This window comes from Arachis ipaensis, chromosome B6, assembly GCF_059453495.1.
Source record: "Arachis ipaensis isolate K30076 ecotype BB chromosome B6, ASM5945349v1, whole genome shotgun sequence".
Classification (NCBI taxonomy): domain Eukaryota; kingdom Viridiplantae; phylum Streptophyta; class Magnoliopsida; order Fabales; family Fabaceae; genus Arachis; species Arachis ipaensis.
In genome coordinates, this window is record NC_142441.1 from 138,605,681 (window position 1) to 138,629,517 (window position 23,837).

At 35.8% G+C, this 23,837-nt stretch overlaps 2 protein-coding genes across 5 annotated transcripts; one reads left to right on the forward strand and one right to left on the reverse strand.

The window, feature by feature from the left end:
* Positions 1-7,145: 7,145 nt before the first annotated feature.
* Positions 7,146-13,433, reverse strand: LOC107605106 (uncharacterized). 4 transcript variants are annotated; one of them, XM_016306856.3, is made up of 9 exons: positions 13,214-13,433; positions 11,954-12,292; positions 11,665-11,698; positions 11,274-11,504; positions 10,729-10,818; positions 10,155-10,220; positions 9,977-10,068; positions 9,225-9,272; positions 7,146-7,737 (listed from the first exon to the last, which is right to left on the reverse strand). In XM_016306856.3, exons 2-9 carry the CDS (start codon positions 12,286-12,288, stop codon positions 7,626-7,628), a joined length of 1,008 nt encoding a protein of 335 aa, XP_016162342.1. In that variant the 5' UTR covers positions 12,289-12,292; positions 13,214-13,433; the 3' UTR covers positions 7,146-7,625. The 4 variants fall into 4 exon arrangements, with proteins under 4 accessions (XP_016162342.1, XP_088347693.1, XP_016162343.1 ...); XM_088491567.1 differs by having other exon boundaries at positions 11,954-12,402; positions 12,687-13,427; XM_016306857.3 differs by having other exon boundaries at positions 13,191-13,337.
* A 5,079-nt stretch (positions 13,434-18,512) lies between these two features.
* Positions 18,513-23,639, forward strand: LOC148562894 (uncharacterized). The gene is made up of 2 exons (XM_088491049.1): positions 18,513-20,792; positions 21,048-23,639. Exons 1-2 carry the CDS (start codon positions 18,513-18,515, stop codon positions 23,637-23,639), a joined length of 4,872 nt encoding a protein of 1,623 aa, XP_088347175.1.
* The last annotated feature ends 198 nt before the right edge of the window (positions 23,640-23,837 follow it).

The following is a 23,837-nucleotide window of genomic DNA, read 5'->3' on the forward strand; positions in this document are numbered from 1 at the left end:
CGTACTCCAAGACACCTAGTTGATCTTTATCAAGTATTTGTGAAAAAAGACGACAAAGAAAGGAAACAAATTTTGTTTCAAATGATGCTGAAAATTTCACCACTCATTATGATGTATCTGATTTCTTTGAGGATCGTGAAGGAAATATTGGTCATTTGATTAATGATGGAATAGTTTAATATGTGGGATTGTTAAGTATCCATGTGAATAAATAATGTAAAGAACTTATTGTTAAGTTTTATTTTCTATATATTTAAATTTCAAATATGATGTATATAAATAATGAAATATTAATGTTTATGAATTTTGAAATCATTAAATGTGTCAAGTTTTAAAATAAAATTTTAGTATATGACATTATTTTTATATACAGTATTTCTTAGAAAAATAATTCCGATCAAGTATTCAATTTAAGTGTGTATACTATTCATTTTATTATTCTTATTATTTGTCTTTGAAGAGAATGGCAATGACATATAGTGAAGATATTTACCTTGCGAATAGTATAAGTTCGCACACTATTCTCAAAAGTAATATATATTTTACTCATCTTGTGCCAAAAAAAGAATATGTTAATACTATTATTGGCTCAGGCAACGTGATTGAAGGCTCCGAAAGAGTTATAATTTTGTTTAACGAAGGAACAAAATTCATAATAAATAATGTAATATTGTCTACCAAGTCTCTAAGAAACTTGTTGAGACTATGAATGAGAGAAATCATGAGTACTTATGTATCACAACTCATGATTTAAATAAAAAGGTTATATTAGAAAAATTACCCTCACTCTCATCTGGTTTATATTATACCAACATTAGTGCAATTGAATCACATGTCATTGTAAACCAGAAGTTTACTGGCCCAAATGAATTCATAACTTGGCACGACCGATTGGGTCATCCGAGAACAACCATGATGAGGAGAATTATTGAAAACTCCCATGGACATTCACTAAAGAATAAGAAGATTCTTAAATCTAGTGAATTTTGTTGTGCTGTATGTTCTCAGGGAAAGTTAATTTTAAGGTCATCACCAGTAAAGATTGGATTTGAGTCCCCTGAATTTTTAGAAATGATTTAAGGCGATATATGTGGACCTATTCATCCACCATGTAGATCTTTTAGATATTTTATGGTCCTAATAGACGCATCTTCGAAATGGTCACATGTGTGCTTATTGTCTTCTCGCAACCTGGCGTTTGCGATATTACTGGCTCAAATTATTCGATTAAAAGCACAATTTCCAGAAAATTCAATCAAAGCAATTCGTCTTGATAATGCTGGTGAATTTACTTCCTAAGCTTTTGATGCTTATTGTATAGTTAATGAAATAAGTGTTGAACATCCAGTAGCTTATGTTCACACACAAAATATGTTAGCAGAATCACTTATTAAACGTCTCCAATTAATTGCTAGACCCCTTACTTATGAGAACGAATCTCCCAACCTCGGTTTGGGGGCATGCTATTTTACATGCTGCAGCACTTATTCGTTTGAAGCCAACGAGTTACCATCAGTTCTCTCCTATGCAATTAGCTTTTGGCCAGCAGCCAAATATTTCCCATTTAAGAATATTTGGGTATGCGCTATATGTTCCTATTGCACCACCTAATCGCACCAAAATGGGACCCCAAAAAAATTGGGGATATATGTTGGATATGATTCTCCCTCTATAGTGAGGTATCTTGAGATAAGATATATTTAAATCCCGGTTTGCGGATTATCATTTTGAGAAATCAAAATTTCCAACATTACGGAGAGAGAATAAGCTTCCTAAAAAGGAACTTAATTGGAATGCATCATCCTTGATGCATTTAGATCCTCGATTAGGGCAATGTGAACTAGAAGTTCAAAAGATTATACATTTGCAAAGAATAGTAAATAAATTGTCTGATGCATTTTCCGATACAAAGAGGATAACCAATTCTTATATACCAGCGAAAAATACCCCAATTCAAATTGATGTACCAGTTGGACAAATTGCCACCGAATAAAATACACGCCAGAAGCGTGGCAGGCATGTCGGTTCCAAAGACAAAAATCCTCGAAAGAGAAAAGAGGTAAATACTATTCCTGTTGAAAAAGACATAGTAAAGACATCTGTAGTTGTCCAAAATTCTGATATAGTTTTAATGCCAGAAGACGTTTAGGTACCTGAAAATTGTGAAAATGACGAGATCTCGATAAATTATGTCTTTACAAGAGAGAAATGGGACTGAAATAAGACAATTGTCAATGAAATATTTGCATATGACATCAAATATCATGCATAAAAGTAAGGATCTTGAGCCAAGATCAGTCGAAGAATGTCGACAAAGAAATGATTGACCAAAATGGAAAGAAGTCATGAAGGCTGAGTTAGACTCACTTGCAAAACATGAAGTCTTTGGACCTGTAGTCCGTACACCAGAAGATGTAAAACCTGTTGGATACCGATGGGTATTTGTGAGAAAACGAAATGAGAAAAATGAAGTTGTACGTTACAAAACTTGACTTGTAGCACAAGGTTTTTCACAGAGACCCGGTATAAATTATGAAGAAGCGTATTCCTCTGTAGTGGATGCGATAACATTGCGTTATTTGGTCAGTTTATCTGTATATTATAAACTGCATATGCATTTAATGGATGTGGTAACAGCCTATTTATACGGCTCATTAGATCGGGATATCTATATGAAAGTCCCTGAAGGACTAAAGATATCTAAACCATCCAATGAATATTCGCAAGGGTTATACTTAGTCAAATTGTAAATATCTTTATATGGTCTAAAGCAATCTGGACGAATGTGGTATAATCATCTTACTGAGTATCTGGAAAAAAATGGATTCAAGAATGATAATCTCTGTCCATGTGTTTTCATAAAGAAATCTGCATCTGGATTCATTATAATTGATGTGTACGTTGATGATTTAAATATCATTGGGACTTGTAAAGAGATTCCAACAATTATAAAAACTCTAAAAGAAGAGTTTGAGATGAAAGATCTTGGAAAGACTAAATTGTGTCTCGGCCTGCAGATCGAGCATATAAAAAATGGGATCTTTATTCATCAAACAACATACACAGAGAAGATCTTGAAAAGATTTTATATGGATAAGTCACATCCCTTGAGTACCTCAATGATCGTAAAATCTTTGGATGTGAAAAAGGATCAATTCCGTCCTAAAGAAGAAAATGAAGATATCCTTAGTCTTGATGTACCATATCTCAATGTCATTTGAGCGCTAATGTATCTTGCTAATAATACAAGACCCGATATATCATTTGCTGTAAATTTACTAGCAAGATATAGTTTCTCTCCAACCAGAAGACATTGGAATGGAATCAAACAAATCTTTCGATATCTTCATGGAACAGTTGATATGGGATTGTTTTATCCCTATGGATCCATGTCACAACTAGTTGGCTATGCAGATGCTAGATACTTGTCTGATTCACATAAAGGGAGATCTCAAACAAGATACCTGTTTACGTATGGTGGAACAGCTATATCATGGAGGTCCACGAAACAGACGATTGCTGCAACATCCTCTAATCATGCCGAAATAGTAGCGATTCATGAAGCAAGTCGCGAGTGTTTTTAGCTCAGGAGTTTGATCCAATATATTCTATCATCATGTGGACTGATTGATCATAAGAGAGTTTCAACTGTCCTATTTGAGGATAATACAGCATGCATTGCTCAACTTAAAGGTGGATACATTAAAGGTGATAGAACAAAGCATATTTCTCCCAAATTCTTCTTCACTCATGATCTTCAAAATCAAGGGACAATTGATGTCCAACAGATCTGATCAAGTGATAATATGGCAGGTTTATTCACAAAGTCACTCCCAAAATCCTCCTTTGAAAGATTGGTACATGAGATTGGAATACACCGATTTCGAGACATTAAATGATGTCGACAAGAGGGGGAGACTTTACTTTTTTTCCTTGGTTAGGTTTTTTTTCCATTGAATTTTTCTTGACAAGGTTTTTAATGAGGAGACAAACACACAGTAATAAACAATTCTCTCTCCCTTTCAAGTTGCAATATTTCTTTCTCTCTCTTTATATATATTAATTATCTCTATTATATTGAGATAGTAATTATGGTAAATACTAGTACAAGAATTATCTAATTATACTTTTTTATTTTATTTTATATTACCTCATCTTTATTTATTTAGTTGTTTTACAACACTTTTTACCTAATATTCCTCAATTTCGCGGTAAAAACAATTTTGCTTATCTTACGTAGCGTTTGGGGAGAGATTAAGATTAAGAGACAACTATTAAAATAAGTCTTAATATTGGGTTTAATGAAAAAGTGAGAGATAGAAATTTAAATAAGAATGAAACTTTAATTTAATTTGTACAAAAAATAAAGTTGAAATTAATTAATAAAATGAGAATATTTTAATTATAAAATATTATTAAAATTTCAGTCTCTATCATAAAAAATTTCAGTCGTGTCTCCACTTTTTGGAGGTATTAAAAATTTTGATGATAAATACTAAAATTTTAGTACCTGAACCAGCAAATATAATATTGAATCTCAGTCTTTCCGTCTCTGTCCTACAGTCCTAGTACCTCAAAACAAACTTTACCTTAAAATACAAAATTGACTAGCAAGCAATTTCGCATGTATTGTCTGTGGAATAAAACAATTTTAGTACACAAAGCTTGCTAAATTGTACAATTCTAGTACTTCAAAACAAACGTTACCTTAAAATACAAAATTGACAAGCAATTTCGCATGTATTGCCTGTGGAATAAAACAATTTTAGTACACAAGGCTTGCTAAATTGTAGTAGAGAATTTTTCAAGATGATTTCGATTATGCTGCCTGCAAAAGTAGCACAAAAATTATACAATTTTACAAGAGTGACTGCAAATTAATACAAACTACAGTCTAACTCGTCCTGATTATACCAGATGATCAATATTTGTTAACCATTCACATTTTTTTTTGAAAAGTATAGGTAAATAATGAAAATATTAAACAATGTAAACAATAGATATATTAAATGTTCATTTTACTAATGTACGGATGGTTATTTTAATATTAAAATTTAGAGGGTTAATTTGGAGGGGTAGTGTGTTTTTATTTGATTGGTAATTGTTCATATTGTTCAACAAAGTCATTGTCCCCTAGCATTCCCTTTTTTCTTTCTACACAAAAATAAGTTCAACAAATAAGTGTAATTGTTATTGTTTATTCGAATACAGCCATTATTATGCATAATTGGTTGTTGCTTTTCCTAATTGACATTAGCAGTCTTATTCATGTTAACATAAGAATGTTCGGAATTAAACACATTAAAAAAAATGGTTCATTTCTTTTGACGTCCTATGAAATATTCGATATGAACTATTCACCACTTCAAAATGCTGATTCCGGACACTTTTACACGAACACCCCACATCCACCCATTGCAAGCGTCCGGAACAACACACCCAAACCCCACCTTGTTATCCCTATCAAAGACACAGAATTTAGCTTAATGGAGTCATGTACTCATGTTCAGGGCAAACCTAAGAGGATAAAAGCATAAATAAACCATGCTTAAAAAATGGGATTGAAATCACTGAAAATTCTGTGTAAAAGGCTCGAGCACGAGCTGCCACCAATGAAGCTCCAAGTACACACTGATTACAGTCCAACCACAAAATTCAAGGCCCAACACTAAACATGTTACATATAGCATCTATTCCCAGTCAATCCATACCTTCGATACCACTTCACCATGATAAACTCGTATGGAATCAGAATGGATTCGTGGACAAAGTATCGTACAGATCCAACCAAGTGAGGAGCCTGACTTTATTATCAACAAATTTAAAATTATAAAAAATCCTTAAAGAGAAAGAAAAACACCTTGACATGCAGTAGGCGCCATAGTGTCGATTATGTCGTTCTTGTTTATATAATTTGTTTTATATTTAAATTTTATAATAGTCAGTAGATAAGCGCATACTATTATACTTGTTTACAAAACAAGCTAAACAGTATTGTATTGTAGGAACCAAAATTGAAATAAAAGGGTTGGATAAAATATTCAAATTGATCTTCAAAAAATTTTAAATCGGATGTGTTGTTTTTTAATAAATTTTTATTCTCTATAAATTTTCTAGAATTACTACCGTCGAACTCGTTGGTCCCTTCATCGTTTTCAAGGGGACAAATTTTACAGTGATTTTTTTTATCTAATTATCTTATAATAAAATTTTGTCCAACATAAATATTAAAAATTTGATTAAAATGACAAAGAACAAATTGTCCGATAAGAATAATTTTCGAAAACTGTTAGTGAATACAAATTTATTGGAGACCAAGTATCCGATTTGAAATTTCTTAAAAACCAATTTGGATATTTACTCAAATTTATTGCAATCATGACTATAAGGGAACGGAATAATCAATCTTTGATAAAATAAATAAATAAATGAATAAAATACAATACACCAATATGGGAACAGGATTAGGGAGCTATATTTTTTTTTTTGCCAAACCCAGTGATCATATATTTATAGGATTTTTTATTTTAATAAATTAAATAAATATAATAATTACTAAAATAAATAATTTAAAAAATTATTATCAAAATCTGTTCTTCTGTAAACAAGATAATTTTGCACGTATATCGTAAATATAAAAATATATTTTCTAAAAATAATAAAAAATATTAATAATATTAATAATTCAAACTTTTAACATGCAACTAGTACTTAAAAAAATTGATAGAAGAGATTAAAATGGATATATTTGATCAATTAATACTCAAAAAGAATACATACAAAATTTTAGATTAAATTATGATCTAATTAGATTGATTTAAATTTGAAAAATAAAAAAGTTATACATGTTCAAGTTTTATGATGAGAATAAATACAGTAATTGTACTCACTCCTAAAAATTGAAAGATGGAAAGTGTGAAGAAGAAGATGCACAATAAATAAAGTAGAAAAAGAATGGGCACATTGCAAAAGTAGTGCAGACGTACCACTTTTGAAAAACAAAGCGGAAAACTTGGTATGCTATTTGCATTTTTTTTCAAGTAAACATTTTTGTTATGAACATTGGATATTAGTCAAAATAATGAGCACATTGCATTTGCGGGTACAAGAGTAGAGTAATTGAACAAACGCTGACAATACCGGAAGGTTCACAAGCAGCTCAAAAGGGGTTTTAAATATTAAATATGATGTAATGAGTATAATTGGGCTACATCCAACTTCTAACATTACCATTTATACTATAGTATAATATTTCTAGTAAAATCTAGTTCTACCTTTAATTAATGGACTTATATAACCCAATTAGTCATTAGTTGGGGAACAGGAAATAATGCCATAAAAATGAAGAGCTCCCCATCCTCAACTTGCTCCCTACATAAATCTTGCCTTACCTTTGGAGAGGAAGCATTTTTAAGCGGTAGCATAATTGAAATGAATTCTGGATGCTTCACATTACTGCATTCGCGGAATTTCAGTAATGTGATGTGGCCATGAGCGCGTTAAAAGGACTCAGTTGTGGATAGCATCTTGCAGCTGGAGAACACACCCTGATATAGTTTTGCAGTAGACCCAAACAGCAATTGGCTCTAAAGCGACCCGACTTAGATAGCGGTTGATCTTTCCTTTCAGCACTGGTAAGAGGATGGGAACCATTTGGACAAGAAATAATGTTTCATTTCCACAATCAGCACAAATAATCCATAACATGGAATATGCAACAATCCGACCAACAAATACCTACAATACACACCAAAAACGAAAAGATTAAGCATATCGCATATGTTATTTTGAATGTTAGATAAGGGACACTAACTAGACAACTTGGACAACGTAGAGATACCATGTTACAGACAAACACTTACCGTACGTTAAGGTAAGATCAAATTTTAGTTAGTATTAGCATTCATTTGTAACTGCCGAAGCTATTAAGTAGTTTGTCAAATTTAAACTATGTTTATCTTTTACCCAAATCATTTATAAGCCAATGTAACAGATTCCTTACCATTTGTAACTCCTAGCCTAAAAATAAAATGTGTGCTCACTGCTCACCGCAGAATGTCGACCTCCACTCGTCTCCTTATCCATACACCATACCCCACCACCTTAAATGTTAGTAATTTTGTTCCCCTTGATCTCAACTCATCCAACTGTATTTTATGGCATGAACAAGTGTGCAACTTGATTGAGAGCCAAGACTTTGGGGGCTGTATCTCCGGCGAAACTACGGCCCTCTTCCAATGGTGGAACAGGAATTCTTACTCAAACAGACTCCCTCCTATTTAAGGAACCTACACAATCAATTCATAACTAAATCTCCGATCAACTTGTGATGATCTTTCACTCATTGATAAGCCATTACCAGAACAAGATAAAGTTTTTTCACCGTTTTCATGGGCTTGGCTTTGACTATAACTCATGCACCACTACCATGATTCACCTAACTATCCCTTCTTATCAATCTCTCACTCCCCAACTCATTTACTATGATAATCGCACCACAGAATTATCCAAGGCTCTTACCCCAGCCTTTTATACCCACAATGCCATCAAAGCATCGTCCCGATACATCCCAACTAAAACCCTAAACCTCGTTCTATCAGTCACTCTGTCACCTCGAAAGGCCATGGATTCACTCCCCACTCCACTTCATCTGGTGCTAATAAGCCTCCCTCTCAGGCTTCACCTGCAGTTTAGTGTCAGATTTGCAAGGATGGCAACCATGATGGACTTGGTTGCCCTCATCTTTTCAACCATGCTTATCAATCTGAGTCTCTCTTGCTTGCACTTTCAGCTCTTACCCTCAATTAGGCTGATGATACAAATGCATAGCTTCCTGATACTGATGCCAATGCACATATGACAAATGATGTAGGTATCTTAATAACGTTCGTCCATATTTGGGTAACACTTTTGTTGTTGTTGGTAACGGCAACATTCTTGTTATTTCTCATATTGGTGATACGTCCCTTTCTCTTTCAAATGGTTCTAATATGCTATTAAAAATGTTCCAAGAAACCCAATATCGATTCTAACGTCTAAACAAATTTGTCAATCCTTTAACAGTTATTTATTTCTATATAATTAAAATCACCAGAACAAGATACCAGGTAGAAAGGAAGCAGGAAAGATGAAAATATAGAGCGTCGATATATTCATCAGATGTATCATCATATCATTCATTAGTCCAAAAATGTTTGAAATCTGTACATGGTGAAATGACCTACCACAATGGAGCAAGGGGCAACGATAAATCAAGAAATGGGTATGGCCACCTGCAAAAAAGAGAATGCCATTGCCGTTAGTGAGACCCACTTCTCTGCATATTTTATGTTATTAATGATGCATATTTCTAGAAAATACAAGAAACATAGTGTGAACATTCTAGATAAGCTATTGTCTTAGAAAAATCTAACAATAAGGTAAAATAAAATAATAAATTACTGCCACTCGGAGGCTGTGAACCACAAGTATAGATAATAGGCCTCAAAGGCCTCATTTTGGGAGTGCACCAATTTCCCCAAGGGCTGCGAGTATACAAGCGTAAGAAGTAAAGGGACAATTTCAGCATTAGTTCAGGCATAGCGAAAGGACAGGAAGGTGGTGCAGTGCTTAACGGATTGAGCAGAGAATGGGAGTAGAGGATGACAGATGGCAGAGGAGAGAGAGTAAGTACAGAGTATGTGAGTGAGGTCAATAGGAGGAGGTATCTAGAACATGGATTGGATTGTAAAGAGGTAATTTCTGGGAAATTGGCTTGGGAGAGCAGAGCTGCTATGGTGCTCTTTCTTCCCTCTGTTGCCTAATTCTGAGTTCCCTTCCTTGTAGCTCAGATTCAGCTATAAGTGTTAATAATACACCTTTCTTCCTATACTTTTTTGTGTACCCTTACAACTCCTTCCTTCAGACATAACCATAACTTCTAATATATTATTTATAAATCTAACATTCTAATATGATAAAGTATAGAAAATCTTACCAAATTGGGACACAAGCATGAATGATCCACTGAAAAATGACAAAAGCTCCTGTCCATAACACAAAGAATGACATCCCAGTCCAGGGAACTTGCTGAAAAATATACGTTGAGTTAATTCAACATCAGAGTTACTAAAGCATTTAGTCCAAATTACGATATTAGAAGTGAAAATATTCACCAGACAATTTAGAGCTGTATCCCCAAGGAGCAAGATAACATTTAGTGTATGCATATTCACTGTCATCTAAATAAGACATAAAATCTTTGGTCAGATGAAACAGTAGGATTTCAAATTCATAGCAAATTACATAACTATATTGGCCTAAAACCTAATCTTGATCATCCATTTAACAATTTTATTTATTTATTTATTTTTGTTTTTTGGTGATAACCAAACATCTAAGGCGCTCCAAAATAAGAAAACTAATTTGAGTTTATGACAACTTCCTTCTTCAACCATCAGTATCCAGTCTACACTCCGTTACCTCCCGTCTATACTCTATGTGCCCCAAGTTCAACCATTTATGACAGTTCATAAGTCAACCCACTCGATTAGCAAATGGTAAGAAAGCTATGTAAAAAAAAAGGGGGCCACTCCCAATAGAAAGAACATTCATAACAAGATCTTATTAAATTGGGAATGGCATTATCAAAATGGGAGTGACAATATTTACTTCCAAAAATAAAATTGAAGCATAAATTAGAGAGAATAAAGTAAGAAGAAAGTAAATCTTCAGAAATTTGCCACTCACAAAGTTCCAATCATAATCCTTCAGGGTAAGAAACGGAAATATAATGAACCAATAAACGCAATCTGTGAGCATCACTGCCCCTGCATTCATCTGTTTGGAGGCAAAATAAAGACATTAAAATTTAGAGGAGCACATGAAACAATGTTAGTCAACAACGCATGACAGATTTTTATACTACTAACATAATTGAAAAAGATGTTATTTGTTCAGCTAGATAGTATACAAGTTCACATAAAAATGATTTGCCTTTGAATGCAATAAGATCCATCACAGGAGATTTAGTCTCAGCCAGTAAATTATCTAACAAATTTTGTATAAAATTTGCATCAGCTTAACAAGGAGATAAGAAAATTCAAGATTCCAAGAAAGTGAGTGTGCTGGCCTGGGGGTAGATTAACAAAAATGAGTTCACATAGAGGGGACAAAAGAGTAAAATTAGTTCACCATCATAAAATAAAGAACTAACTACATAGCATCATATCGAAGAAGTAAAAGACTAGTATCCATTATCCATACAACTAGAATTACTGAATTTTTCTAGTTACCTGGAATAGAACACGAAAAAGGCAACTCAAGGTAGCTGTCACACTACCCCTATGCATTTCGACCAGGGTATCAGCATGATCCTCCATTCTAGAGAGATTTGCAACCTCATGATGCATGAAAGGCATGTTTCGTTCTTGGTCTACATCTATCCTAGCAAAATTAACATTAGAGGTGGAGAATGTTGATGTTTTATACTGATAACACCCATACACTGACAGCACACATCCACACTACAAAATGAAAATTCGGAATCAAATTGTGTGTTAAGGCTATTTGCCTGAGTACTATATTCTGAGTGTAAATAAAAAGCACCGCGGAATGGCATATTAAGATATATGAAAGGGAAATAAATTGTAACTAAAGGCTCCTAAGAAGGGTTAAGAGACTTACTGCAAAATAAATTGTAACCGAAGTGAAAGTCCACCTGCAACAAATCCACAGTAATAAAAATTATAACTAGAAGTTAGAAGCTAAAGGAAAGAAATGTAAAATACTGGAATGAAACTGAGAGGAAAGTAAAAAAATCTAAAATCAGAATGGAGAACTTGTGCACTATCATAGCTTCTCCAACTGAGAAAACAAGCCACCAAGCAATAGCACCAATATAAGAATATAAGAATGGCATTACCAAGAAGCCAAGAAAATATAAGGAGAAGTGAACAAGGAGAAAATGCTTAACTGCGTGTAATAGTAAAATATGGTGCCACCATTAATACTAACTTTGGCAATCAGCGTTGCCAAAAGAGAAGCAAATGCAATAACTCGAAAAGCTAGTAAACAAATAGGGTGAATTTCCTTTAGGCATGGTTTCCATGCTTCATCACCAGGTAAAGTCCCATTGCCATCTTGCTGATTTTTTCCTTTGCCATGCATAGAGTCCCTCGAACCTTCATGCTTCCATATCACAAGAAACGCCACAACCATGGGCAGCAAAACACAAAGTGCACAAAGATAGACCCTCCAATTCAACCAATAACTAAGGGTGGTTGTATCTGCAGTATCTTGCAGCTGCATTCTCCTAGAAAATCATTGATGCTAACATTAAAATCACAAACATTTGTTTCAGCACAAAGAATCAAATAATAATCTAGCCTTCACACAAGTTTTTATAACAGAGAGTTCAATCCACTGGTAAGTTTGTAGAAATGCAAGAAATTTGTGCTTTTGGTCAAACCAAAGTGATTTTCAAAGGAATCAATTTTGCTAAGGTCAAGAATATCCACATCATAGTCTAACTGAGATTTTTTTCGATGCACAATACTCTAACTGAGATCATAGTCTAATTACCATTAAATTAAGACAGTGGAACTCACACGTGGTATGATTAAACCCACGTCTAATTACATTGCGGCCAGCACCTCAGTTCTTGTCTTATCGAATTTTCTTTTCTTACAAACAAATAGGATCATAACAATTCCGATCAAACACTAAAATTTCTATTGTTTAATTTGATTTCAAACCGTAAATGGCCCAAGATTAGGCGACCCAAATAGAAAAAAAAAACAGAGTAAAGCTATCAAAATTTGAACCCAACTCAGCAACTCTTATGTTTCCAATTAATCCCAATCCCTGCATTCTGCGTGCCCTGTTTTAATCTCATTGAGTTCAACGAAAAATCTCCATATTCCCATATAGGAAGCTAAATTCCCCAAAACCAGCAACTTCACATTTACAATGATAAATTAATAACAAACTGAACATAAATCAACATGTAAAGGTAGAAATGAAACTAGGAAGTTTAAATGAATGATGAAAATGGGACAAAATTATCTGAGGAAAAAAATGTATAGTATATCAGCGCATTTTGATTATGCTAACAACTGAAAAACACATAAAAATAAAGAAGGATAAAGAATAGAGAATCAATGGATACATTAAATATAGTAACGAAAACTTGAATGTGATCAATGACTTACGAAACTCTGGTTTTGGACCTTACCGATTGGCAAAGGAAAGTTTCTGTTCTGTGAAAATGAATTTGCACAGGAAAGAAAGGCAGAAAAAAAAAAATAGAACGCAAATAGAAAAATAAATAAAATAAAAAATTATTTATCCAATTAAGCGGTTCAAGGTGACTAGGCGAGGGATCAACGTTTAACAGTGTTTATCCTCGTGCAGGTTTTTTTTTATTTTTATTTATTTATGAGATTCTTAATTACGACTTTCTGCTTCTAAGGTCTATTATCCATTTAGGCTTTGGATGTAGGATGAAAAATGGGAAAAAAAATAAAAAAAATAATTTTTTTTATATTATTTAGCTGGAGAGAAAATAAAAAAAAATTATTTGGATGAAAAATAAAATAAAACAAAATAAAATTATACTGAAATAAAATTATATTAATATATTTATCTATATTATATATAAATTATATTTTAAAATTTTAATATATATCTTTGTCAATAATAATATTATTTTAAAGTTATTTTTTATTATTTTTTAAATATCATAAATAAAAGAATGTATTATTTTTTAAATATATATAAATAAACAAGTTCATAAAAAAATAATAAAAATTATTCATAGGTTACGTCATTAATTTCTTTAATCATATTTAAAAAAAAATTTTACTAAATCGTCTTTATAAAATAAAATATTAATATCAGAAGTGATTAACATTTTTTTTTTACTATATGTGACAAAAAATTATATGCAATTTTTATAAACATAAAATAAAACACTAAAAAAGTAAGAATGACCAAAATTTTAAGAGAGAAATATTTTATCATTACACCGATTTTAAAAACGTATTAAAAAATTTAGTGATTTTTTAAATATTTTTTGAAAACCTAAGAAAAAAAGAATTAGTGTTTGAATTTTTTTATATAAAAATACCTTTTAGTTATTAGTTATGTTTTGTTTATTATTATATTAAAATATTTTTTTAAATAATAAAAATGGTACTTATTTTAGGCATACGCACTGTATTTAGGGGTGGTAACGGGGTGGGTAGGGGCGGGTTTTTGCTCTATCCGACCCCGCCCCACCGTACAACAACCCGCATGGAATCCATCCCACTTCTACTCGCGGGTAGTAAAACGTTGAACCCTGATCCGTCCCTGTCGGTACCCGCCTCTATAATTATTAAAATTCAATAAATAAAATAAAATTTCAAAATTTATATAACCATAATCACATACATAACATAAATTAAAGTAAAAATTTAAATATGATACAATATTATTAATCATTTACTAATTATTTTACATATATTATACATATTATATATTAAAATTATATATATTATATATATAGCGGGACGGGTATTACCTAAACCCGACCCCGCCCCCGCCCCCTCCCAAGAACCCGCCTCGGTGCGGGGCGGATAGAGCGGGGTGGATACCCGCGAGTTCGGGTGGTATTGCCATCCCTAACTGTACTAAATAATTTGCATACCACCTTTGAAATTCTAGCACTCTCATTATAATCAATCACATAAATTCTTGTAGTTCTCAAGGGTCTATTAATCAAAGAGCAACTACAACAACACCAATATTATAATATGCAATTTTTGATGTATTAAATATATATTTCAGTCAATATTCAAGATATATAACTATATATTCAAAATGCATTAGCATATACCAACCATAAGCTTCTTTTTAAGAATCTGATAAGTATATTAATTACAAAATATAGAGGCTTTACTAAGATTATACAACATTAGATCCTAAAATCATAAACATGCACAAAATATATTTTACCATTACTGATCGCGTTCTTCTTAAATTACACCAGCTTCCTTCATTAAGTCATATAATGCACCGTGGCGATTTGTCCATATGAAGAGCACGACATAACAACACGAAAGCTAAAGACTTGGGAATCAAAATTAATATTCCTGAGTTTGAAGGGAGACTCCAACTTGATGATTTCATCGACTGGCTTTGCACAGTGAAAAGGGTATTCGAGTTAAAAGACATTCCAGATGATAAGCGTGTGAAGTTTGTAGCAATCAAGTTAAAGAAGCATGCGTCAGTATAGTGGGAGAATCTCAAGCGTTAGCGAGAAAGAGAAGGAAGAAGAAAGATTAAGACATGGGATAAAATGCGTCGTGAGCTCAAGCGCAAGTTCCTTCCTGAACATTACAGGCAAGACACCTTCATCAAATTTCATAATTTAAGGTAAAAGTAATTATCTGTGGAAGAATATACAATGGACTTCGAAGAGCTGCTTATGAAGTGTGACATTCAAGAGCCCGAAGAACAAACAATTGCTCGTTATCTTGGAGCCTGGAGGACTAAACAAAGAAATTTCTGATGTCGTTCAACTGCAACCATATTGGACCTTGGATGATGTCATTAGGCTGTCATTAAATATTGAAAAGCAAAGAACACAAAAGAATAACACTCAGTCGCCAAAGAACAAAAAAGTCATCCTTGATGTTCAACAAGAAGTGAAGACAGGATATTTTAAAGGCAACAAGGAGCGTTGATCATCAGGTAGGAAATGCTTCAAATGTCAAGGTTTTGGGCATATTGTTGCTGATTGTCCAAACTGAAGGGTTATCACTCTTGTCGAGGAAGAAGTTAATGAAGAACCAATTCAGGAGCAAGAGGAGGAAGGTGAGGTTGACTATGCTATTGAAGAAGAAGTTCCACCCGATTGTGGAGAAGCTTTAATAGTTTGTCGAAACTTGAATACGACAAGGGTAATAGAAGACGAGAGTTGGCAACGCCACAACATCTTTCACACAAGATGCACTATTGAAGAGAATGTTTGCAAGGTTATAATAGACCGCGGAAGTTGTGAAAATGTTGTTTCAAATTATATGGTAGACAAACTGAAGCTTCCAACCGAGTTATATCTTCATCCGTACAAGTTGCATTGGTTAAAAAAGGAGAATGAAGTTAAAGTAACAAGGCGATGTTGTGTCCAATTTTCTATGGGAAGCAAATACAATGATAAAGTATGGTGTGACGTCATCCCGATGGACGCGTGTCATTTACTATTAAGACGTCCTTGGCAATATGATAGTCAAGCTATTCATGATGGTTTTAAAAATACATAATCTTTTATCATAGATGGCAAGAAGATCGTTTTAACTCCATTACGACATGTAGATGGTCAAAAGAATCAAACTGACCTGTGCCATTTCACATCTTTCAAGACTAAAGGCACTCACCAATGGAATCTTTCGCCAATACAAGATGAGCCTTTTTCAACCCAGGGAGGATAATGCAGGAGCTCTTTCCAACCCAGGAGAATGATGCAGGAACATGTATCTTTATATTTGTGTCGTTAGCTAAAGTAGTCTAGTTTAGTATATATTATTATATTGTGCTATGAGTTAGTCCCACATCGCCCGAGTCATGAAGGTCTCCCGTCCCCTACTAGTGTAAATATGCATATGTACCTCTTTTGTTTGTGAGTTGAATTAATTGAGTTATATATTTAAATAATCTATGTGCTTATTTTCCTCTAGACTCTTTGAGAGTAAGAGGTGCATCCTTGGTTTAACCTCGCCAAGATTGGTGGCCCAAGCGACGCCCCGGCGTCCGTTTGGTATCTACAGCTTGAGCTTGGATCTTGACAACTTGAATTTGTTCTTCAGCTATCAGAACTTGTCTTTCAGCTAGCATAACCTTTCAGTAGTTAACGCTTGCTTCGTAGCAATATCAAGTGATTTATCATAGTAATTATTCCCATCCTTCAACATATCTGTCAATCCTTGAATACCTTTACTCATTCGTTTCATATCAGCTTCAAATAAACCACTCATTGGTGCTTTACGTTTAGAACCTCTATGATTCTCTTGTGTTCCATTAGATTGGTTTGAGTTATCTAAATTAGGGCTTTCCTCTGCAACAAAGCTAGCCAATCATTCCACTCACAGTCAAACCCCTGATATTTATCATCATTCAAATTAATTGTTTCCTTTATCTTGGCCATACTTTTATTTCTTTCTTTGACACTTCCAACAATATTTCAGTTGCTCTGTCTTGACCATATATAAAATATAATTTATCATAATATTTTATGGGAGTTCGCATCCACTTTTTTGCATTTGGTCTTGCCTATATAAAAAAATAGATGCATATATATTAATTTAATTGTACGGTTTTCTTTCCTTACGTTGTGAGTAGTTTCATAAATAAATATATACAAAAGAAATAGCTTCATGAAAATCTAGTCCTCACATATTAGTTATTTGTATAAATTTTTTAGATGAAGGAAGCATATATTATGTGTAAATTTGACTCTTGTGAAGAATTCTAATCATTTAGAATCACAGGACAAAATAATTTCATACTGCAACTTATCATGCGCAAAAGAATCTATAAACTTTAGTAGCAACTTATCATGATATTAATTACTTTAATTAAATTTGCCCAAACTTTAGGTTTAGCGGTGAAGAGTTTGGTGTCTGGTTCCATGAAAATCCACTTAAGTTATGAAAGAGATCATATCAAACTCCAAAGTGATCCTTCAAAATCTTCAGTCTATTCTTAAGATTATCTTTACGAAGATGGTTCGCGAATGAAGCTTTTAGAGTTGCAAGAATGTTGTCATATGCAGTTATTGTAAAAGTACCGTCAACTCTGTTTCCTTTGCTACATTCCTCAATCAAAGCATCAAAGAAAGCTACATCCATTTCTTCAGTCCATCTTAAATTATCTTTACTTGATGTGTCACCTTGAGATGCCATCTTCTTTGCCATTCGGTCTTAACCTGAAAAATTAAGAACTAAATTATAAAAACAATCTTCTATAAAATAATTTTAATAGAATAATGATATGGTCACCATTAATACAAATCATAACCGACCATCATCATAACTCGTCTTTGCCGTTATTGTTCGGCCCTTATGAATTATAACTCGGCAAAATTAATGACATTATAACTGACGTCTCAAACGGTATGAATAAAGTCGGTTACAAAACCAATTATCAAGAACGGTCAAATAATCATCTAGAATATAACGGACGATTAAATATCTATAAAAGCAAGGTAAAGTATCTTTTCTCATTCACTCTGAATTAACACCATAACTGACTTAAGCATTGGAGTGCCTTTGCAGGTACACTCCACCCCTTTTGTATTACTCACACCCTCACATCTACAAGGAGAAAGGAGAATTCGGACTCTGAGGAGTGGACGTCCAATCTTGCAGCGTATAGCTCGGCTGACCTTGAGGAGCTGAAGCCGACCTATTTCCCAGGCAAGATCAATTGGCACCCACCGTGGGACCGAGGAAATCATATTTTTTCTTTTGGTCTCATCATTTCCATCTACATCCATGGCTGACGTACCGCCTCCATCACTGTCCGAACTCATGCGAATGGTAGCTGAGCTACAACAAGCTAATCAGCGGATGGCTAACGAGAACCAAATAATGGCTGCTCAAATTGCCGAACTAAATCATGCTCAGATTGAACACAATGATGCTCATCGCCAACAGGCGGAGGACGAGGAACATCAATCCCAACCGACCCATGTTTCAGAAACCGCTCAACATGAAGAGCAGCAGCACGAAGACAAGAAAGAAGAATCCGAGGACCTTGTAGGCCCTTTCACAGAAGAAGTAATGAATTTCGAACTGCCAAAGAGGTTCACTCTGCCGTTGACCCTCACGCCCTACGATGGACTCGGAGACCCAAGGAAGTTCATAAAGAAATTCCGATCAATAATGATCGTCAATGGTGCATCAGATACAGTTTTATGTCGTTGTTTTCCGAATTATTTAGACGGTCCTGCACTTGATTGGTTGTGTGCTTTGCCTGCAGGTTCCATTTCGCGCTTTTATCAGCTGGCGAAGTTATTCGAAGAACATTTCGCCGGATCTGCAATATACTTGCACGATTCCGATTACCTGAACACCATCAAGCAAGGAACGAACGAAAGCCTAAAGGACTATATGACTCGCTTTACCAAGGTCGCAATCAACATACCAGATCTCCATCCCGAAGTCCATCTACACGCAATTAAAAGCGGCCTCCGACCTGGGAAATTCCAGGAAACAATCGCAGTAGCAAAACCGAAGACCCTAGCAGAATTTCGAAAGAAAGCAAAAGGACAAATTGACATCGAGGAGCTCAGACAAGCTCGGAAATCTGACAAGTCACACTTCCGCGAAGAAGATAAGAGTTCAACCATTAAGAAAAGTTTTAAACTAACACCCAGATTTGATTCTTATACGCAGTTCAACACCAAGAGGGAGGACATAATCAAGGAGATCTTGAACTCCAAACTAATTAAGCCACCAAGAAAGGCCGGCACATACCAGGATGCAAAGCATGTGGACAAATCAAAGTACTGCGCTTTCCACCAAAAACACGGCCACAACACTGATGATTGTGTGGTCGCCAAAGACCTCTTAGAACGACTAGCAAGACAAGGACACCTAGACAAATACATTAGTGGTCACATCCAAAAGCGCAGCCACAGTTCCACAACAAACGACCTCTCTGAACAAAACCGAGGAAAAGAGAAGGCAGCTTCAAACCAATATGAAAGGCCACGAGGTATAATCAATTGTATTTCAGGAGGATACGCAAGTGGGGGATACTCAAACTCGGCAAGAAAAAGGTCGTTCCGAGCAATATGCTCGGTAGAAGGACCAAAGCAAGATGTAGCAATCAATAACCCACAACCAGAGGTCACTTTCACACAGGCCGACCTTAACTCTAACATACAAAATCTGGATGACCCTGTGGTAATCACACTCCAGCTGGGAGACCTATTAGTGAAAAAAGTCCTCTTGGATCCTGGGAGCAGTGCCGACGTTCTGTTTTACTCCACATTTCAAAAGATGAAGCTCAGCGATAACATGCTACAGACCGCAGGAGGCGACTTGGTCGGCTTCTCAGGAGAACGAGTTCCAATACTCGGATCAGTGTGGTTACAGACCACACTGGGTGAGCAACCCTTTTCAAAAACTAATGATATTCAATATTTAGTAGTGGATTGTTTCAGCCCATATAACCTTATTCTTGGCCGACCTTTTTTGAATAAATTCGGCGCCATTGTATCTACAGTTCATCTCTGTGTGAAGTTTCCAGTGCAGGGCGATCAGGTCGCAACAATCCATGGAGACCATAAGGAGGCGCGACAGTGTTACAACATCAGTTTAAAATTCCAAAACCGTGCAACACAACAAGTCAACAATGTCGACCTCAACCAGAAGGAAGGCATACTGGCCGACCTCGACCCAAGAGCTGATTTCCTCGAGCGCCCGAAACCATCCGACGACTTACAAAAAGTATATTTCAACAATGACCCTAACAAATTTACATATGTAGGTACATCAATCAACACGGCTGAGTTACAGGCCATAACATCCTTCCTACAAGAAAACGCCGAGTTTTTTGCCTGGAAACCTGCTGACATGCCCGGCATTGACCCACAAGTCATCAGTCATAAACTAGCAATAAACTCCTCAGTCCGACCAATCCAACAGAGGAAACGAAAACTCGGCGAAGAAAAAAGGAAAGCATCACTGGAGGAAACACAAAAGCTCATCAACGCCGAATTTATCAAAGAAATCAGATTCACTACCTGGCTAGCCAATGTGGTAATGGTAAGGAAACAAAACGGTAAGTGGCGCATGTGCGTCGATTTCACTGATTTAAACAAAGCATGTCCAAAGGATTCTTACCCTCTACCATCCATAGACTCTTTAGTAGACAACGCATCGGGCTACGCTACTTTAAGTTTTATGGACACGTATTCAGGGTATAATCAAATACTAATGCACCCCTCCGACCAAGATAAAACGGCTTTCATCACTGATTTCGGCAATTATTGTTATAAAGTTATGCCATTTGGATTAAAGAACGCAGGTGCAACTTACCAACGTCTTATGGATAAAGTGTTCGCCAAACAAATCGGCAGGAATATTGAAGTTTATGTCGACGACATGGTCGCCAAGACAAAAACCGGAGATAACCACATCACAGACCTAACAGAAATATTCGGCCAAATCCGCAGATACAACATGCGCCTCAACCCCGAGAAATGTGCCTTCGCCGTCCAAAGGGGTAAGTTCTTAGGCTTCATGCTGACGTGCAGGGGAATAGAGGCAAACCCAGACAAATGCCGAGCAGTGCTAGACATGGCCAGCCCCAAAACAGTAAAAGAAGTTCAGCGCCTCACAGGACGCCTTGCCGCACTTTCCAGATTTGTTCCCTGTTTAGCTTCAACTTCTGTTCCTTTTTTCCAAACAATTAAAAAGAAAAGTAAATTCGAGTGGAACGACGATTGTGAGAGGGCCTTTTCAAAATTAAAAACAACACTCTCACAACCGCCGATTCTACAAAAACCCCTACAAAGGGAGGATTTATTTCTATATTTATCGGTAACTGATTGGGCAATAAGCTCAGCCCTTGTTACAGAAAGAAGCAAAGTTCAGCATCCAGTGTACTTTGTTAGCAAAACTCTACAGCATGCCGAACTTAATTATCCAAGGATTGAAAAGCTCGCGTTGGCACTCATATTCTCGGCGCGACGTCTCCGACCTTATTTCCAGAGCCACGTTATCCATTTCAGAACAGATCACCCACTAAGACAAGTGCTGTACAAACCAGAAGTTGCAGGACGACTAATTAAATGGGCAGTCGAACTGTCTGAATTCGACATCAGATACCAATCCAGAGGACCAATCAAGTCACAATTCCTGGCAGATTTCATTGCCGAACTTACCATACCATCTGAAGAAGATCATGCAAAACAATGGATTTTATTTGTCGACGGCTCCTCAAATCAAGAAGGCTGTGGTGCAGGAATTCGTCTTGAAGCCGACGACGGATTCATATTGGAACACTCAATACACTTAGCCTTCAAAGCAAGCAACAACCAATCCGAGTATGAAGCACTACTCGCCGGACTCAGACTTTGCTCAGATCTTCAAACATCGACGATCAAGGTATATTGTGACTCTTTGTTAGTCGTACAGCAGGTAAATGACATCTTCCAGGTAAAAGACCCTCTACTTTCTAAATACCTGCTACTAGTAAAGAAACTTTCAAAGAAATTTATCAAATTTGAAATAGAACATATTCCTCGAGAACAAAACCAGAGAGCAGATCTCTTATCTAAGCTCGGCAGTACTCAGTCTACGCTAACCACACTACACCAGTTCACAATAACATCACCCACTGTTACTCTGATAAACGTATTAAGTGTTTCACAGGAAACAGATTGGAGGACGGACTTTATACACTATTTAGAAACAGGTGTTGTACCAGAAGGGGTCGAAAACAGTAAAAAATTTCGGCGGCAAGCATCCTTCTTCACAATCCTAAATGGAGAACTGTATCGACGAGGTTATACCCGGCCACTACTCAAATGTCTCAACAAGTCCGAAGCAGAAACAGCTTTAGCCGAGGCACACGAGGGAATCTGTGGGACACACACAGGAGCTCGGAGCCTAGCATCAAAGGTCCTCCGGGCTGGATTTTTCTGGCCGACTTTAACACACGACAGCAAACAGAAAATCAGGACATGCAACAATTGCCAAAGACATGCACCCCTGATACACATACCTGCCGAACAGTTACATCACGCAGACATCAGTTGGCCATTCAACCAATGGGGTCTAGATATACTCGGGCCGTTCCCTACGGCACCGGGCCAGGTAAAATATCTTATTGTCGGAATCGATTATTTCTCCAAATGGGTGGAGGCCCAACCTTTAGCAAGAATAACATCACAACAAACAATCACATTTGTTTGGAAGCACATTATTTGCCGTTTCGGCATACCTCAGCATATTACAACTGACAATGGTCGCCAGTTTGCCGATCAAAAATTTCAAGCTTTTTTGCAGAATCTAAAAATAAAACAACACTTCGCCTCTGTGGAACATCCCCAAACGAACGGCCAAGCTGAAGCCGCAAACAAAGTCATCTTACATGCACTAAAGAAGAAACTAGACGAGGCCAAAGGACTCTGGGCCGAATTAATACCTGAAGTACTTTGGGGATACAACACCACCCCACAAACATCAACAAAGGAGACACCATTCAGATTGGTATATGGCTCAGAGGCCATGATACCCCTGGAGATCTCCCAGAACTCTATCCGAACTTACATCAACAATCAGGACGAGGCTCGGAAATCCGAGCTCGACGTGATCGAAGAAATAAGAGACATAGCCACATTGAGGCAACGCGCAGCGCAGCAAGCCATAGCTCGACAATACAACAAAGCGGTGAGAAACAGAAACTTCGTCACAGGAGATCTAGTTCTCCGCAAAACCGAAACTGCTCGGAAACCACCAACACATGGAAAGCTCGCAGCCAATTGGGATGGTCCATACCGAGTATCCCAAGCACTCGGCCAAGGAGCATACAAATTAGAAACACTAGATGGTAACCTCTTACCTAGTACATGGAATGTATCTTCCTTAAAGAAATTTTATAGTTAAAAAGACAGGGACAGGCTTGTACTCTTTTTCCTACTGCCAAGATTTTATCCCAAAGGGTTTTGCTTGGAGAGGTTTTAACGAGGCTAGCCTACCTGCACCTTTGTATGAAACAATTCCGAATATACAAGGGACGAACAAATGTCCTATCCTTTCTATCAAACCGATCTTATCAAACTATCAATCCAGCTCGGACAAATG

Bases quoted from the DNA above. Each gene is read 5' to 3' on its own strand.
- LOC107605106 (XM_016306856.3), bottom strand. From the start codon at position 12,288: ATGCAGCTGCAAGATACTGCAGATACAACCACCCTTAGTTATTGGTTG. The intron at 10,069-10,154 runs GTGAATATTTTC...TATATTTTTCAG, and splicing joins ATACAGCTCTAAATTGTCTG to CAAGTTCCCTGGACTGGGAT. The intron at 9,273-9,976 runs GTAAGATTTTCT...TCTTTTTTGCAG, and splicing joins CATGCTTGTGTCCCAATTTG to GTGGCCATACCCATTTCTTG.
- LOC148562894 (XM_088491049.1), top strand. From the start codon at position 18,513: ATGGCTGACGTACCGCCTCCATCACTGTCCGAACTCATGCGAATGGTA. The intron at 20,793-21,047 runs GTAAGGAAACAA...TTTGGATTAAAG, and splicing joins GGCTAGCCAATGTGGTAATG to AACGCAGGTGCAACTTACCA.